The 17,293-nt window shown below is 43.2% G+C and overlaps 1 protein-coding gene across 2 annotated transcripts in view; it reads right to left on the bottom strand.

The window, feature by feature from the left end:
• Nucleotides 1–17,293, bottom strand: part of CTDSPL (CTD small phosphatase like) — a 72,362-nt gene that overhangs the window by 30,079 nt on the left and 24,990 nt on the right. For both annotated transcript variants that reach the window (XM_085226944.1, XM_085226943.1), the window contains exon 3: nt 2,956–3,110. In XM_085226944.1, the coding sequence (XP_085083070.1) occupies nt 2,956–3,110 (155 nt within the window). The remainder of the gene's footprint in view (nt 1–2,955; nt 3,111–17,293) is intronic.

Below are 17,293 nucleotides of genomic sequence, written 5' to 3'. Positions count from 1 at the left end.
CACTTGGACAAGCAGCTGCTCTGTGAGTAAAAGTTTTAAAAGTGAACTCAATACTTCAAGAAGTTTTGGGGCTTTTTTTTTTTTTATTTAATATTTTCCAATGGAGTAAAAAAATCAGTGCTGTAAGACTCCCTTATTCATAACCACGCTCAGTTTGGCATTGCTTCCAATCCTACAAAGAAGTGACGTGACATTTAACTTGCCAAGCAGAATCAGCTCACACCATTTGGTAAACCACTATTAGAAGTATTTTTTTTTCCCCCTAACACAGCAAAAAAAAAAAAAAAAAAAAAAAAAAAGAAAATAACTAAAGAAAAGTCAGCACAATACCTCTGAGCAAAATCTCTGAACTGTGTTCTCAACTGCTTTATAAAATACCTTTTGCTGCTTTCCTTGCTTTACAACAGGTTAACATGGAAAGACTTGAGACTCCTAATTAGAAGGAAGGAAGCTTGTCACACCAATTCATGACTATGCCAGAAGCAATGTAGAACACTGAATTTCTATGAAAGCAGCTGAAGCTTTCTCACTTTTTTTAATCTTCTCCTCCTGTTTTTACTGCTGGTTTCCATATAACAGTTCCACTGAACAATAAAGGCAGAAGAAAAGCACATCCAAGCAATTTTATACTCCAGTTTCTAATAGTAACTATTTAACATCATTGTGCAATTTCCTCTTTTCATTCCTGAAGGATACACGAAGCACTGCACCATGGGCAGAGGTCACCTGGGAGGCGATCAATAATTAATAGCAGAGGTAATGAAGTGACCATCTGAACAGCTGCTCAACAGAATTTCAGCTATTCTAACCAGCCAGGCAGATTAGTACAACCAGAGCTTTAAGTAAACAGCAGAAGAGTTTAAGCAGCATATTGTGAAGCTCTCCTTCCGAAATTGATTGTTTTGATCCTGTCTGGATGTTTATTTTCACTAATTTAGTGAAACTCAATTACACTGATGCATGTACTTTCCTCCAGTTTACAAATCACCTCCAAATCCCCAAAGCTGCTCCTTGTGACTTGATCAAACCCAACCTGCCTGCACAGCTTTAGAATAAAGCTCATCTGGAAGAAAGCACAGGCCTGACAGAGTGAGAACGTTCAAATATATCCAAATCTTCCATGCTGTTTTTCTGTCTTGGAAAGAATTTCATGCTTACACTAACCACGTTAGCACTGAATATAAAAGTGACACAGAAAAGCATACAGAGCTTATTAGACTGCAGTCTTGCATTTAGAATAGAATTGTTACAGGTCTATTTGCACTCAGTGAGAATGACCCAAAAACTTAGCAATGCTCATTTCCTTTCTACAAAGAACTGTACACGTCTGAATATGATTCACTGTGTTTGAATAAAATGAACTCAAATAAGTTATTTTTTTTAAGGTATTCATTGGATGTTTCTACCCAATTACGTCGCAGTCTGATAATTCTGTGCATTCTGTGATTCGTGTTTTGGACCCACACAGAATTGCACAACCACTGAGGTGGTGCAGCACGAGGATGGAAACCTGTGCAAACACACATGCAATCACTTGCTCAAGGCTAAGATACTATTTAGAAAGTCATTACGTGTTTTACATTTTGTACTCTGAATGTTTTGATTCCAGAGCATTTCAGCTCAAGTTCCCTATATATTCCTTTAAAACATTTCTCTTATTTTTTTCTTACTTGCAGTTTTGCTGTCACCCTTACCTATGCCTCTTATCTGCCCACCAACACAGCAGAAAAGGAAATTTCTACTAGTTTCCCATTTACTTTAAATGCACGTACATGCTACACACTATTCTCAGCTCTCCTTTAGCATATCCAAGCTAGATTTCCCTCACTTCAGCTGAAATGCAGCTTAGCTAAGGGAAAAAAAAAAAAAAATTAAAATAAACATACAATTCCTTCTCTTGGCAGAGGAATTTTTCAGTACCCTCACACCCTGCCCCCCCAAGCATATTCTTGGTCTCTGTTACATGATTTGCTTTCCTTTCCTCTCTTCCTCCACATTAAGAAAAAAAAAATCAAATCAAATCAAACAATAACCCAAATCCAGAGGAGTGGGCAAAGCAGGCAGGAAATGAGCAGCATCGAATATATAGAGCTGGTTGGCAGAGCAGAAGTTAGAAATTTATTTATTTCTGTGATTATTGTCCATCAGAGATACATCCATTCTTGCATTCTCTTAATGGAAGGGGAAAGATTTTTCAGCTTCAAGCATAGCGTAAGTGGAGTTTGGAGATTAGGAAAAAGATGGCATTCCTATGTTCACACTGAACTAAAATCCTTCAGTAATATAATGCAAATCCACTGGGTATCATCAGGTTGAAAGACAACACAGGAAACTTATTTGACATGATTTTATGTGCGTGTCAAAGCAGTTTAATCACTAGACCTCAAAGTAAGTAACCTGCTGCTCTTAACACACAATGCTTTAAAGTGTTGAAAGTTTAAAATAAATTGACTGATTAGGTAAACAACCCTATAAATACAGGGTTCTTCTATAGCCAGAAGACCAAAAGCTGATACTTCTGGCCTCTGTGTGCATTAAACACAGGTGGAGAGGTTAAAATAAAGTCAAAAGGATTACAGTTCTCTCCCTTATTGGTCTGTTTTTATGTCACTGGAAAGACTTTCAAGTGACATTCAAAGCAGCTTCACTACACTTTAATGTGAAATACTTCAATCTTTCCTTATTTGCAAAAGAGAACTAAAACTAGGAAACAACTCGGCATATGGAGTGTTATGGGAAGCCTACATTTTTAGAATGGGGCTTAAATGTTATTTTCATATCATAAATTCAGAGAAAAGTTAGTTTTAAATTGAATGGATACTATCAGAAATTCCCCATCAGCTGATATAACACATTACCCGTGAGGCAAACCTGCTGAGACAAACATTTAGAAGCGCTCAGTTAAACCTCAGTTACCAAAGACCTTTGGAAAGCAGAATAAGAGAAGAATCTGACCTTCTGAAGTCCTCCATTCTCCTCCACCAAAGGAGGAAGAGCACTGGTGCTGTTGGTAGATGGTGGTTCGACATTGTAGTCACGAAAGCAGCAGAATAAGGTGCTAAAGATACTTCGACTCCTCTGCTTCTTCAAGCTGATATTACATTGGGACACTAGAATAAAAAAACACAGAAAAATTCATATAATACAGACCTACTTTTCCAGATGTATCTGAGTTCAGCCACTGTACGTGGTTATTAGCTTAGAAGTCCTTCAACCTTAACAGAAACTTTTTTTTTCCCCATCATATTGAGACCTTCCCTCTATTTCAGCACATTCTTTGTCAAACTTTGATGATGGCACTAGCATACTACTAAGCAATCTAAATCTCAGCAGAATCACAGGTCACCATGCTGTTCTAAGACACAATTTTCAGACTTCCTAGAAATATATTTCCTAGAGGGTGGTGACACACTGGAACAGGTTGCCCAAGGAGGCTGTGGATGCCCCATCCCTGGAGGCATTCAAGGCCAGGCTGGATGTGGCTCTGGGCAGCCTGGTCTGGAGGTTGGCCATGCCATATGCCCCGTGTAAATAGCTGCTCTACCACTGTGAGCTTCTCTTCAAACCCCCACAACTTTTCTGATGGGTCCAACAATTCTGTTCTCTTATACAGCGTATCTGCTCAAGTATTTTCACCCTCTTTTACCAACACATAGAATCACAGAATGGCCAGGGTTGGAAGGAACCTCAAGGATCATGAATCTCCAACCCCCCTGCCCCATGCAGGGCCACCAACCTCCACATTTCATACCAGACCAGGCTGCCCAGGGTCCCATCCAACCTGGCCTTGAACACCTCTAGGGATGGATGGGGCATCCACAGCCTCTCTGGACAGCTGTTCCAGCACCTCACCACTCTCTCTGTAAAGAACTTTCCCCTGACATCCAACCTTAATCTTCCTTCCCTCAACTTAAAACCATTTCCCCATTGCAAGTCTGTGTGATGCACTGATATCGGTTTCACAGGACAGTTTTGATATTCCACACTTGTGAGCACTCTCCCTTGTTTCATATTACCTGCTTCTCTGATCTGTCCCTTCAGACTCCATTTAAAAACACGACAGCACACTGATTTCTTTTTCCCCTGAACTTTGTAAGGTACAAGAACATAACATGAAATTTTGCTCCGCAAACAATTTCTGCGCACAGAAATCCTCCCCAAGTCCTGATCACACTTTACAATGAAGTCCAGTGAATATTCTAGGCTGAGAATAAAGTCTTTGCTGCAGAAAACATCTCTGTGAAGTCAATGGAAGGCTAGTGTTAAGCAAGAAAAACTAATTACTCAATGTTCGCATAAGGACGCTTCTGAGCTTCGCCTTCAGGTTTCTGAACACAATCAAGGCAAGAAGTTACCTACATCCCATCATGCTAGCCTTCAAACCTCACATGCTTAAGACCAGGCCATGGGTGGTCTGTATATGCAAAGAACAGCATGAAGTGCTTAGAGAATGCAGAATTTCAAGAGAAATTCCACCCAGTGAGAGCTGCAGCTTTCTGGCAGCTGCGGCTACAGCCACAAAATGTTGGAGCTCCTGGAAGTCTCCAGGATTGGTTGGGTCTGCTCACACCTCCCTGCTCCGAGGGCTGCTGCTGAGAGCCAGGCTTTCCACTGGACATGAACTGCCTTCTCCATTTCGTATTTTTGGGATTGCAACACTCAGGATGAAAGGAGAGCGCACCATGAATTTATACATCAACACCATGCTTTGGTCTCATACCTTCCTTGTAACTCCTAGGGCAAGAATTCTTACATTTTCCCATGCAGAAAATCTACATTTAGCTTTATGGTCAGTCATTCAAAATCCCACAGCCTTCCTCCAGCTCTTCACAGTTGGTTTTAATTCTGTACACATCCACGCACACTTTATATACCCGATGCCCGTACAAATGCTGTCACTGTATTTCCTCATTCCCTGCTCCACACAACTGAAGATCACACTGGGCACAGCCTTCATGGGGTCTGCAAGAGTCTCCAAATATCCCAACATCCAAAAGATTCTTTTCACCACATCTCTTGTTAATTGGAATTCAACGAATAAAATGAAGTGCCAGCTGTTTGATGCTCCTCCCTTGATGAGCATTAAAATCTAGTGCCGTTCTTTTCATTTGAGATGTCATCAAAACAGGCTATACATACCACACTTTGTAGGGGCTCTGGTGCAGATCCATACTTTCAAACCAGAGGAATGTCCCACCTAGAGCTTCCCTGCCCTCATCCTCATGAGAGATCTCCTTGCTCACAACCTGTGGTTGCCTGCTGCCTGCAGGTAAGCTCATTCCCACCTTGCCCACAAGTTTCTGCAAGCCACTGTGGTCCCAAGAACTGTGCTCCTCAAGGTCTTCTGCCACGTCCAAATGAACCCACAGCATTACTGAATGCGGGGAAGGATGCAAGGAAACATAAAGGCAAGTTTTAAAACAAATTACTGTAATCACACAAGCCCAAACAGAAGATATGTAACCATACCAGGTGGCTATGCAAGCAAAATGGGAAGGGAAACAATGAAGAAACTGTTACAGTGGAAAATAACACTCAAGCACGCTTACAGCATAAATCCACAGCATCCTTGCAATCCTCCCATGACTCACGTTACCCTTTGGAGGCAGAATCTTTATGCTTTTGTTCTCCAAATGCAGGAACTGCAACAGCAGTGTGAGTAACACGGTGAGGAAAAGCTCTTCCCTCATGGGTGTATTCTAAAATAAAAGTTTAGTCCAGGGCTTCTCCCATCAAATTGTGCTGTGGTTGTGTGAAAGACGGTTAATTTGTGCTATTGAAAGTCACAATTAATTATAAAAACGCAATTAATTCTAAGACCAGACTGCCACGCAGCCGCTGTGCGCAAAGCCCTGCGCACTCAGGAGGCACAGCAGGCAGTCTGGAAGCTCCGCTCCGTCCCCCCACGGCCCACGAGGTGTCCAATTATTGCTGCTGCTTCCTAATGAAATGCACGCAATAGCCAGTCTTCCTGAAGGACAGAAACAGGGTAATGAAGAGATTTCCACTGCGTTTCCAGACAAACTAAGAGCAATAAAATGAACATCTGCGCATCACGAGCGCTCCGCGAACAAGGTTGTTTATAAGGCAAAATGGGAACGTGCAAGTAAGAACAAAGTAGCATTAAGCAAAACCTTTCTTCATAAGAAGGCAGCTTCTAAATCTATACGTGATTACAGATGTGTGATGTCTCGATCTTAAGATTTCTTAGTAGAAAAATGAAGTTGTATAATCTACAGAAGTCAGAGCTACAAAGCAGTTCCGATTTTTGGAACACGCACATCAGGCCATAAGTTATTTTATAATACTTTAAACAAAATCTGAATGTGATTCCCAGATTGCTTTAGTTTAAAACATCGTTTACAGTTTATTCAGTTTATTCTTGTTTAATTCCACATGGGCTCTGCAGGAATGGCACTGTCACATACCCGAAATAACTGCCCTCGTCTGGGTTAACCTTCCTACAGGTAAAACCTGAGCAAATTGCCCTGTTTATACCCAGTGCCATACACTCCAGAGTTGTTTTCATTTCAGCTATGTTTAGTAACCTCTCTCCCCATCAGTATGTAACTGAATTATCCTCAGGTCTTGGTTTTTCCATCGAAGGCATTTCTTTGAAGGGAGGGATCCCAGACTAGTTTCGTGAAGGAAAATTCTTCCCAAAGCACTTAATTCTGCCCACCAAGATCTGTACTTCACAGGAGATTTTAAATGAACAATGCTATTTTATTAACCCATTCCACAGCGTTTTGGAAAGCAAACTCAGGAACTGTATCTGCACACTGAGATGGAACTGTTAGCCCAGAACTGCTGAAGGGCAGCACAAAACTGGAACGTGTTCTCCATCCTGCCAAAGAGCTGTGAAAGTACACTTTTGGGTACTACTGAGAACAAAAAGGAGAGAAATAGTCAGGATGGATGTTAATTCAAAGCAGCATGAAGAGAACTGACCTCCACCTCATCAAATAACACTCTGGAAATGTTTTTTGTTGTTGCAGCAGCTTCAAGGAAAAACCAACTTTTGCCTGATCATAATTATTAGCTGCATTCCCTAAATGTGGGTGGATGAAATATCCGCTGCTGCTGGAAGCTCAATTGCTAAGCACTGACAGCAGTGAATTTCAAACCACGAAGCAGAACTCTGCTCTGCCTTCTCTGCACAGTGCTGTGATGCTCCATCTGCTGTAGCACCTCAAGGCTGAACGCAGGGACTGGCCACACTGCCCTCTGAACTGACAAGGAGGAAGGAGAAACCACAAAAAGCCTCAAAACAGCACATAAACCAAGGTTCCAAGGAGAGCCCAAAGGATTCCAAGGAAAACCAAACAGCTGGTATGTTACAGTCTGTACGCCACAGTTGGATGTACATATTTATGATAGTATATCCTTCATATCACATGTGTTACTACTCATCTAAACCATGACTTAAAGATAAACATCCCTGCTGTCTTGCTGTGCTGCAAGCATTCAAAAAAAAAGTAAGATCTCACAACCAGGAAATGCTTAATGAAAATAAATCCATCTGCCAAAGCTCACCTCCTCACGGCCAGTCAGCTTGAAGGCTTTAAGAACAGACCCACTGCTTTGGGGGCATTCACGTTTAATAATGAAGCCAGAAAGTCAAAACAGCTTTTAACAGCCTAATTAACCTGCTGAACCATGCTGTGAGCAAAATACCTTTGAGTTCACATTACACAGTGCTGAGCCTGGCCAGCTCCTCTGCTTCTGCTCTGCTTGACAAGGCAGCAGAGCTTCAGTGAGTCCACTGCCACACGTAGCTGTGCATCTCCAAAGCCTGAAAGGTACATCTCTTTGTGATTCAAGAAGTTCAAGCAGCCAGGGATTAAAACAGGTGAGAGTACGAACTCAGTAAGAGATGTCAGGCTTGCAGGACCCTTCCAGCACAATGCAGAGGGAGATGCTGTACCTCCATGTCAATGTCTGGATGGTCTTTAAAGAGGCCTGGATATGGCCATTCAGCCTTGCCTTGGTTATCCCCTCAGCTAGCATCTGTCCCATACTGGCACCCAGTTGCCTTGTTGGCATGTGCCATCCTGAAGGACCAAGGATGGATCAAAGGTGGACCAAGGGACTGACCTGCACACTTGCCCTCTTTTCAAACAAGACCAAGCACATAAAAAGGTACAAGGATATACAGCATTTCTGCATATATACATTTACTCCTACACACAATTCACAACCCAACCTTTTCCTGATATTTGCCCTCTCCAGACCTCCTATGCTCTGCTGGAGCCAGGGACAAAAGTGCTCTAAAACATGGATCTGCTTAAAAAAAATAACAAAAAATATAAATCAATGCATAGCCACAGCCCACAGATACTCTTCTATCAGCAGTAAGTCTGAAACAGCAACAAAGCCGCCATGCCTACAGAAGTGCTTCAAAATAATAATAAAAGGAAGAAAGCCCCTCATCTCCCTTCCGCACCACATTCAAGACAAAATTTGACGTCCCTTGGCAGAAGTGACCAAACTCAACCTCTTCCCTTTTGCCCAGACGTAGTATTTCTTGCTAAAGGATTCACGCAATGCAGAAGTAAGACTCCTTAACAATGTAAGAGCAAAATAAAGCAGCGCAAATAATGCAGAAATAACTCCAGTGACAAAAGATCACCACTATTTTTAACCGAGTGGAAAATGCAGTGAGCTGAGCTACACAGGAAGCACGATGGAGCCATATTGTGCTGCAAAATAAACATCACTTTTTGCAGTGACGCGACGGATCCTCCTCCCTGCACCTTCTGTAGGGTTAAAACTCCCTGCCACAGCAACCTATAAATAACACACATCCCTCGAAACCAACAGATTTCAAGCACCGTCACGCCACAAAGATTCACTGTTAAAAATATGGTTTTTTTCCCCCCCCCTCCCCTCCATAAAAGAAAAATCAAGGCGTTTCGGGAGCTGCCTCGTTTCTGAGCTGCTCGTGCTGGAGCCGTGCCGACGCAGAGGGCTGCAGCAACAGGAAATACTGCGCGGTCTGGGCATGCATTGCATTCCTGTCCCGCCCCAAGCCAGCGGCCAACAAACAAACCTTTCTTCTAGTAAAAAGGGGAGGGGAAAAAAAAAAAAAAAGAAAAAAAGAAAAAAGAAAAAAAGAAAAAAACCCAGGCGGACTGCACAAAGTTCACCAGCAGATGTGGCCTGCGAAAAGAAAGAACTGGGTGCGAGCGCGAGGCACAGCAGTGCAAAGGTGGAGCAGCAAAGGGCTGGGAGCTTCCATGTGAGATGTGCAGTTTAGAGGTGCAGCATGGAAGCAAGGGGGTTTGCTTTAAGGTTTCATAGCAGCTCACAATCAAAGTACAGCCGTTAGTGGAGAGGAGAAGATTTTATTTTTGCAAAAAGAGCGTGGTTTTGTGGTTTAAGCTGAGTATAACATGGAGCAATACAGAATAAGCAATCAGCGCTGAAGTTTGCCTTCAATCATAAATATAACAAGGAGAATTAGTAACCAGAACGTATGTTTGTGCATCATGGCTCCTCTGAACTGCTCCCAGGTTGGCCTCTGAAATCCTGGAAGGTAACCTCCAAGAAGTGGTTAAATACTTGAGCAGGAAGGCAGGAGAGAAGCAAACGCAGGGAAACACAGTGGCAGAATCTCGGGGTCCGTTCATCACAGCTGGTATCCTCTGGCATTGGAGTGGGATTTGAGTCAAAACAGCAGTGAAACAAATGTAAACATGCATGTGTTTATAGAGCAGAAATATGTGCAGCATCTGACCTGCTCGGCTGTGTGCTGGGCTTGAGCGTAGCAAGGAGGGAAAGGGAGAAAAGAGGAACTCACCAAGCTGTTAGAGCACGGGGCATGAGCTGCAAGCAGGTGGGCACCTGGAGCACAACTGGAGCCACTGCTGTCTGCCCCCACATTCCTTCATGGCCATGCTGCTGTTGAAGGTGTAATTCACTGAACAATGCTAGCTAAGCCAAAAGCAGATGGGAAAGCAAGTTGAAGAGGAGCCCTTGTGCAGAGTTTTGCTGTAAGACGTGTGCTGCACACCCAAGAGGCACATCCCCCAGCTGCAGTGTACCTAAGGGATGCCATGAAAACAGAACATACAGGAGAGACATCAAATTCTCTGCTCCACAGGCATTGTCCAGTGCTGAACGTGCCCAGCCAGCCACCTGCCATACATTTTATCCAAGCAATTAATTTTTCAGGTTGAATTGTCACCCAATCCTAACACTGCCTGCAGAAAGAACACACACCTTTGGCACTTTCTGACTTGAAAAATACCAGACAAGTGATTCACTGAACCTGAACAAAGAAATTCCTCGAGTCTCTCTCCCCCCAAAAATAATCCGAACCCCTCCAATCAAACCTTACCAAAACTGTGCTCATCTGATGAAACAAGCTTCATTTACTTTTGCTAAATATAGCAGCAAGATGTTCCCATAGAGACAGCTACATTCCCAACTGCACTTTTTGCAGCAAATCCTTCAGAGAGGCATCAAACCTAAAGCGTTAGTCTATTTTTGCAGGCTTTCTCATCTCTTCCCCAGGAACAGCTCTTTGCTAGGGGACTAATCTAGCAGGCACACTGCTGCAGGGAGCTCCCTTGCAAGAAGTTCTGCTCCTCCACTTCACTTTATGAATTTTTCAGTCACTCCCTGGGGACGCTTTAACTCGGGCTGCAGTTCTTCTCCTTGCCAGAGAAACGGCTCATCCCAGGCCTGCTTCTCCACTGATCCACCTCTAAGAGTGAAAAAGAAACTCAAATGCCCTTTTTTTTTTTTGGTGTATGTCATCTCAGATGCCTGCTTTGAATTACCACTTCTTTCTCCCAACATACTGCTGTTGTGTGGACACTGCATGCAGTTCTCATAGAACACGCTGTGCCAGAAAGCCATGCTGATCCTGCTAACATGTTCTGTTGAACCACTGAAATCCCACTGTTTCTGAAAAAGATGTAACAGAGTAAGAAACATGCATGACTGTAGGGAAGATTTACCATCTTTCTTGGGGTAGGAAATTGTTTCATTTTAAAATGTTACGCAGCTCAATATAAATGCTGTCATTTGGACCAAATACTGCTCTTCCCTGCTTCTTCTCCTCCCCAGTTTTTCTATACACTACAACCCACACACTGCTGCAGAAAAAAGAAGCAACTCCAATCAGTTGGAAGAGGGAACTTTCTCTAAATCATTTTCTCATTGGTGCCTCCTTTGCTAATATGATCTGAAAGTAACGGTTGTTTCCAACAACTAAGACAACTCCTGAAATGAAGGTACAGCCAGCATACAGCTTGAGCAAGTTCCTGGAACCTAATGCATCTGGGAGGAAAACAAAGACGTCAGATTTTGATCACAAACTTGACTGCTGCCTGTTTAATTGCAGGGATTTACTAAGGAATAGTCCATAAGATTTCAGTGTATCTGTACAGAGCCCAACTTAGGGGAACTGCCAAGGTTGTGCCTCTTCCATCTTAACTTCCATATGGAGTAGGCTTCACCTAACCTTCAGCTATCCTCCATACATTCATTTTTTCAAATACTTGCAGTGTTCTGGATATGCAGTACAAGTGAATATTGCAGAGAAAAAAATATTGTTTAAGATGTAGTGGGTGGCAACCCTGCCCAGGTCAGGGGGTTGGAGCTCTACGATCTTTGAGGTCCCTTCCAACCCAATTCACAGACTCACACAACGGCTTGGATTGGAAGGGAACTCAAAGATCATCGAATTGAATGAATTGAAGTTGAACTGAATTTTTTGGAAGAGCTCCAAATGTTCAGTAACTTTATTAAATCTAAAGGAATTACAACATTAGTCACTGCAGGGTTTCAATTCAGTAGGAGCACTCACCTTCTGTCGTTATACTTTGAGCAAACAGTTAAATCAAAAACCCACGAAGGCATGTGGCAAATTCTCATTAATAATTAGCTCAATCTGGCAGCACTGTGCTGCTGAGGCAGGAGACCTCTCACTTTGGCTTTCCAACTCCATTTCCCTGGGGTCTACTTAAGAAAGCCATTAAGATATATGCTGTCAATTCTAAAAAACAAGCATAACGCACTCACATTATGTTTAAAACATCTAAATGTCTATCTGAATCCAGATCAACTATTAAAAAAAAAAAGACTGCATAAGAGGGAACAGCCAAAACCAATACAATCTGACAGTTTTAATGAATGATCAGGAGTCTGACAGGAGTTTTATTTCCTCGCTGGCTACGTGTGTTCACTGTACCCAAACATGAAGCTGAACAAAACAGCAGAGCGACTTCTAGGAAAGCACTCGGCGTACTCCCTCCATTCAGAAAAAAAAAAGAAAAAAAAAAGACAAAAAACAGTAATGCTTAATGCTAAGAATCAAAAAGCTTGAAGCAATAACTACCAACAGCTACAAGGCAGCATAAGTAATACCAGCACCCCCTGTAGCAGGATGGACGGCTGGCTGCCAGCCTGGCTTTGCATTAAGACTGTTTTCAACTGATCCAGAGAGATACATTGTGAAATACTCATTCCCTGCTCTCCTGACCATATCGTTTGAATGGAAGATTATACCCAATCTTGGAGCATTCCCACCTGGAAATGTGATATTAGGAAACCTAAACTAGGTTAAGATTGAAACCAAGGATGCGGGAATGGATAAAGTTACTGCAGGTTTCACTGAAAGCAAGCAGCAAAACTTACCCAACTTCCAACAATTCCTTCCCAAAACAAAGCCAGGTTTCATTGCTTATTTAGAAAGTCAGATAATCAGCAATGAAAACAAATGATTTCTTTTCTGACATATTACGTTTCCAACAGGAGGGACTTTTCTCAAGGTATCCTGCTGCCTTTACCACATCCTTCAGTGCCTCTCTTGCACTGCAGCTGGAACAGCTGGAGACACATTCAGCTGTTCTCCAAAGCCCAGAACATCACGTACACTCAGCCCATGTGATATATCCTAAACTTCACACAGAAAGGAAAGTGTGCAGTTTAATACCAATGCTTTAACTTTTACTGATCCTGGAAAGCAGAACACGAACTGTTACGTTGTACAATGGAACAAAAAATGCTTACATTTGTCAATGATTATGTAGCTACATCCCACCAAACCTGCCTTGCTACCCTCAGAGATCACGCCTTCACCCTGTCAGAAAGGATAAATGAAGGTAAAAAAAATAACACCTGCACCCACCAACAGATCTGAAGCTTTCTACTGAAGCAGAACACGTGCAGGTCTGCTGGTCTCTGTCCCACCTGGCAAAAAAGCTGCTTTTCTTCATTGCTGTTGCAGTGCTAAGTGCATTCAGCTCGTTCAGTCCTGATTTAAGACATCCCCACCTCCTTGCATCCTCTTCTCTCAGCCATGAGGCAGCTCCATTTACCACTGTGTTAAGGAAGACCTCAGTGCCCTGCAGCTCTTGGCACAGCAGACCACCAGCTCCTGAAGAGCATGGACTTCACCCATTGGAGCTCTCATTCCCTCACCTGGTTTGAGAGCAGAAGAGCACTAATGCTCCCACCCAGGAGCCCGGCACAGTGGCCTATCCAGAACATGCTGAGATGGAAAATCCCAGCCACGGTAACCTGCAAAAACTGAATCACTATCTTCATCTATGAGCATCAACCAGTGGGACGTCCATCATCATGACAATCCATTTTGGATAGCTCACGCCCCACACAACAGCTCTCTGCACCACAACTCAAGGTTTGCCAGCCTGCAGCCATCCCCTGCAACGGGGCTCATGACTTGGCCTGAGACAGAACAAGGGAAAAGCAACAGCTATTTCTAACCCCAAACCTGCCTGCAGTCCAGCTCTGCACTGAGAGAAGCCGTGGGTGAGATGGTTGCAATCACAGCTACATGCCTTGCTCACCTGCACAACTTTAAGCTCCCTTGGCCAGAATGCATTTCCACCAATAAGTATTCCATTCCTCTGCCCAGCCCCAGCATACTCACTCAGTTACTAAAATCTAAACCAACTCCTGCATTTGAATTCAGCTCCTGAAGCTCCACAGATCTAGAGCAGAAATACATTGTGTGTGACTGCACGCTTGCTGCAAAACAAGCAAAATATTTGGCATCTCTCCCACTCCTACGTAACCCAAAAAGGGAGGACAAATAGCTGCGTATCAGCTTGCTTCATTCCAGCTCTTCCTACAAGACCGTAGGCTTCTTGGGGACAGAGGAACACATTATGAGGCAAATGCATGTCAACAGACAATTTTCCCAGCCCTAAATTTAACAGAGATTAGCAGTACAAGCACACAGCTAAGCTGTGCAGTACTGGGGATGCTCTCACTGCCCTTTCTGCTGAAGAACTCTGGTCTCATCCCCCTGCCCCAGCACAAGGCGTTGGCTGCAGCCCCACCAAGAATCACAGAATCACAAAGGCTGGAAAAGACCTCTAAGACCACCAAGGCCAACCACTGACCCACCCCACCATGTCCACATCCCTCAGTACCACATCTCCACGGCTCCTGAACGCCTCCAGGACCTGTGACTCCAGCACCTCCCTGGGCAGCTGTGCCACTGCATCACCACTCTTTTTGGTGAAGAAATTTCTCCTAATATCCAACTTGAACCTCCTCTGGAAGCAACCAAAGAGAGACCCGTTGAGCTCAATGAGCATGCTGCCAAACTCCCCTGCCCAGACTCAAACAGCAGAAAGTTTCTAGGAGGGAATGGGTCTCCACATTGAAATCATAATAGCAGAATAAAAACCAGTTCATTTCCAAGGACTTTTCACGGATCTTCTCCTTAGCTTGCTGCTGTCAGGAATCACTCCAGCTAACCACAGGTAGCATTCACAAAGCCAAGCTGATAAGCACTCGTAGGGTGTAATTTGCATCATTTGTCTATGTTAGAACTCACCCAAAAAGTGCCTGGTTTTGTTTTTTCTTTAAGAGAGGATCTGAAGAATAGCTCAGCTGTTTATATTGCAAACAACTACAGTTCAGGGAGAGATCAACCCCCGGATCCCTTCTTTCCTGTAAGTCAGCGGAATTGGCCAAGACCAGAAACAATCCATCAAGCGTATCTGCACTAAAAATACTCCAAAATAACCCCTTCGTGCAACCCTTCTCCTCCTCTACCCATATCAATGCAACTATTTCCCAACCACTCCAAACTAGAAGTCTGCGTAGTTCAAATACAGATGAAAAGTGCCCACATGAGAAACAAGACACAGGACTAGAACCATGAGGTTCCTTGACAAAGCTGGGTGAGGAACCCCTGCCTGATTCCTGTGCGCCATGAATGCCTCCCATATCCACCAGGAGCTGCTGAGGGTCTCCCAGGTTTTTGGATTCCTGGGGACTCCTGAGTACTCTGTGCCATGTTGCAAGAAAACCACTGTGATATGGAAAGTCTGATGACAGAATGTTTCAGAGCAGATTTATTTGTCCAACATATTATGAAAAGCCACCAGCTCAAAGATCACAACAAAATTCACAAGGGAAAGAGCTTACACAAACAGAGCAGAGCTTCTGGATGTACTTTCACTGCAGTTTTTCCCCTCATTCCTCCTCCCTCCTTTTGCCAGGAGGTGAAAGTGGAACATTTTTTCATACAGAGGATGCCTTGGACACAGAGCTGTGCAGCAATGAAGCACGCACATGATCCGTGAAGCTTGTTGTTGTGTTTTTTTTCCCCCCTCAGCTGAGAAAATTCAATTATTCAAAGAATCTTCTTTAATCAGCTACTGCACGCTTATAGGCAAGGCCGAGTGTGGAAGAGGCTGCTTCATTCCCTTCCTTTAATGAAGGACGAGCATCATTTCCAAATACCTTTGACACGCCACACGTTGAGACACGCTTCACCATCATTCAATAACAAGGCGAGGTAATTACAGCACTTAGGTAATGTTTGTGCCTGCTTTCTGGTTTTGAGTTCCTTGCCACTACCATAAGCCTTATGTTCAATCCCAAAGACAGTTCTATCTACAGAGCCTCAAAAAATGCAATTTCTACAAACCTGTGATATCCATCCTTCTCTCTTCCTTATGGTACAAAGATCTGTACCAGCACTGTTTGCATTGTAAGGCACTGGATAAACCACAGCAAACATTAAGGAATGTGGCTGGAAGTCAGGATGTGGGGAAAAAAAAAAAAAAAAAAGCTAGAACATGAATTTTCCATTGCAAACATCAGTTTCAAACTGCCAAAAAAAGGAAAGACAGTAAGATATCCAATGAATGCTGGAAGGTACCAACTGCTTGAAGTGACCACTCTGGTATCAAGCTGAGGTTTCCCTAAAACTCTGCATCAGGTGACAAAATACAAACTCACATTGTACATCTTAGCAGGGTGTATGTACTGCAAAGCAGAGAGAGGAAGGTCCACCTCCAGCAGAAGAACATTCACTAGTTAAAGCCCAAAGAGAACTGGATTCACCTTTCCACTCCAAGTTTCTACGCTTTAAGACAAGTGGCTTCAAGTATTGTGTGCCATGGTTGTCTGCAGAATACCTTTTTAAATCTGGTCCCAAAAAATAACACATATATAACAGACCAACCACAGAAAAGTGGACAACATAGCACCAGCTTCGTTTTGAATCACAGGTGAGACACACCAGCAGCCTTCCTCCAGGAGCTCGAGGCTGAACATATATTAAAAATGAGAGGTACTCATAAAATTTGTTATTAAGGTCCGAAGGAGCATTTAGCCTTTAACATCCTAACTTTATTCCTAGCTCACAGGAAGCATAAAATTCTGTCATCATATCACGCAACATTTTGTCCCACGTATTCAGAGAATGGCACGAAGCCCAAGCAGATCAGGCCCTTAATATTCAAGGAACAATTTAAGTTATGGCTTCCACAAAATCTAATTGTGGTGTTTGGTGTTTGTATACTACTAATTACAGATATTTTTCTTATTAATAAACTAATTGTTGTGCAAGATTTGAGTAAGGAGATGGAATAACGTATCTTGAGAGCTCCTTGTCTGAACATGCAACTTGGTGGATTTTTTCCCTTGAGTCATTTCAGGCAATTAAACAGCACAATCTAGGAATGAGAAAGTACATGAAGTGAAACATAGCACTGAGGGTGTCACCTGGCTTACACCTCTTGTTTATAGTGACAGTACAGGGGAAGTCTAAGCACAACCACAGGTTCTCACCAGATTTAAAATATCCCATATTGAAAGAATATATTGTACAACACAACACTAAACAACTTGAAATGCTTTCCCAAATTCCACCTGTAAGGCACAGACAGAAGGGCTCAACACTTTGCCTGCCTAAATAAACTAAGAGCACGCACACGCAGGCATGAAGACAGCCCATGCATATGCACACATCTGGCCTTGCCAGCCTGTAAAAGCTATGAGGAACACAAGAACG

The sequence above is a fragment of the Meleagris gallopavo genome, chromosome 6 (assembly GCF_905368555.1).
Source record: "Meleagris gallopavo chromosome 6, MGAL_WU_HG_1.1, whole genome shotgun sequence".
In the NCBI taxonomy this organism is placed as follows: domain Eukaryota; kingdom Metazoa; phylum Chordata; class Aves; order Galliformes; family Phasianidae; genus Meleagris; species Meleagris gallopavo.
The sequence above is the reverse complement of the archived record's forward strand: the minus strand, read 5'-3'. Positions and strand labels throughout refer to the sequence as shown.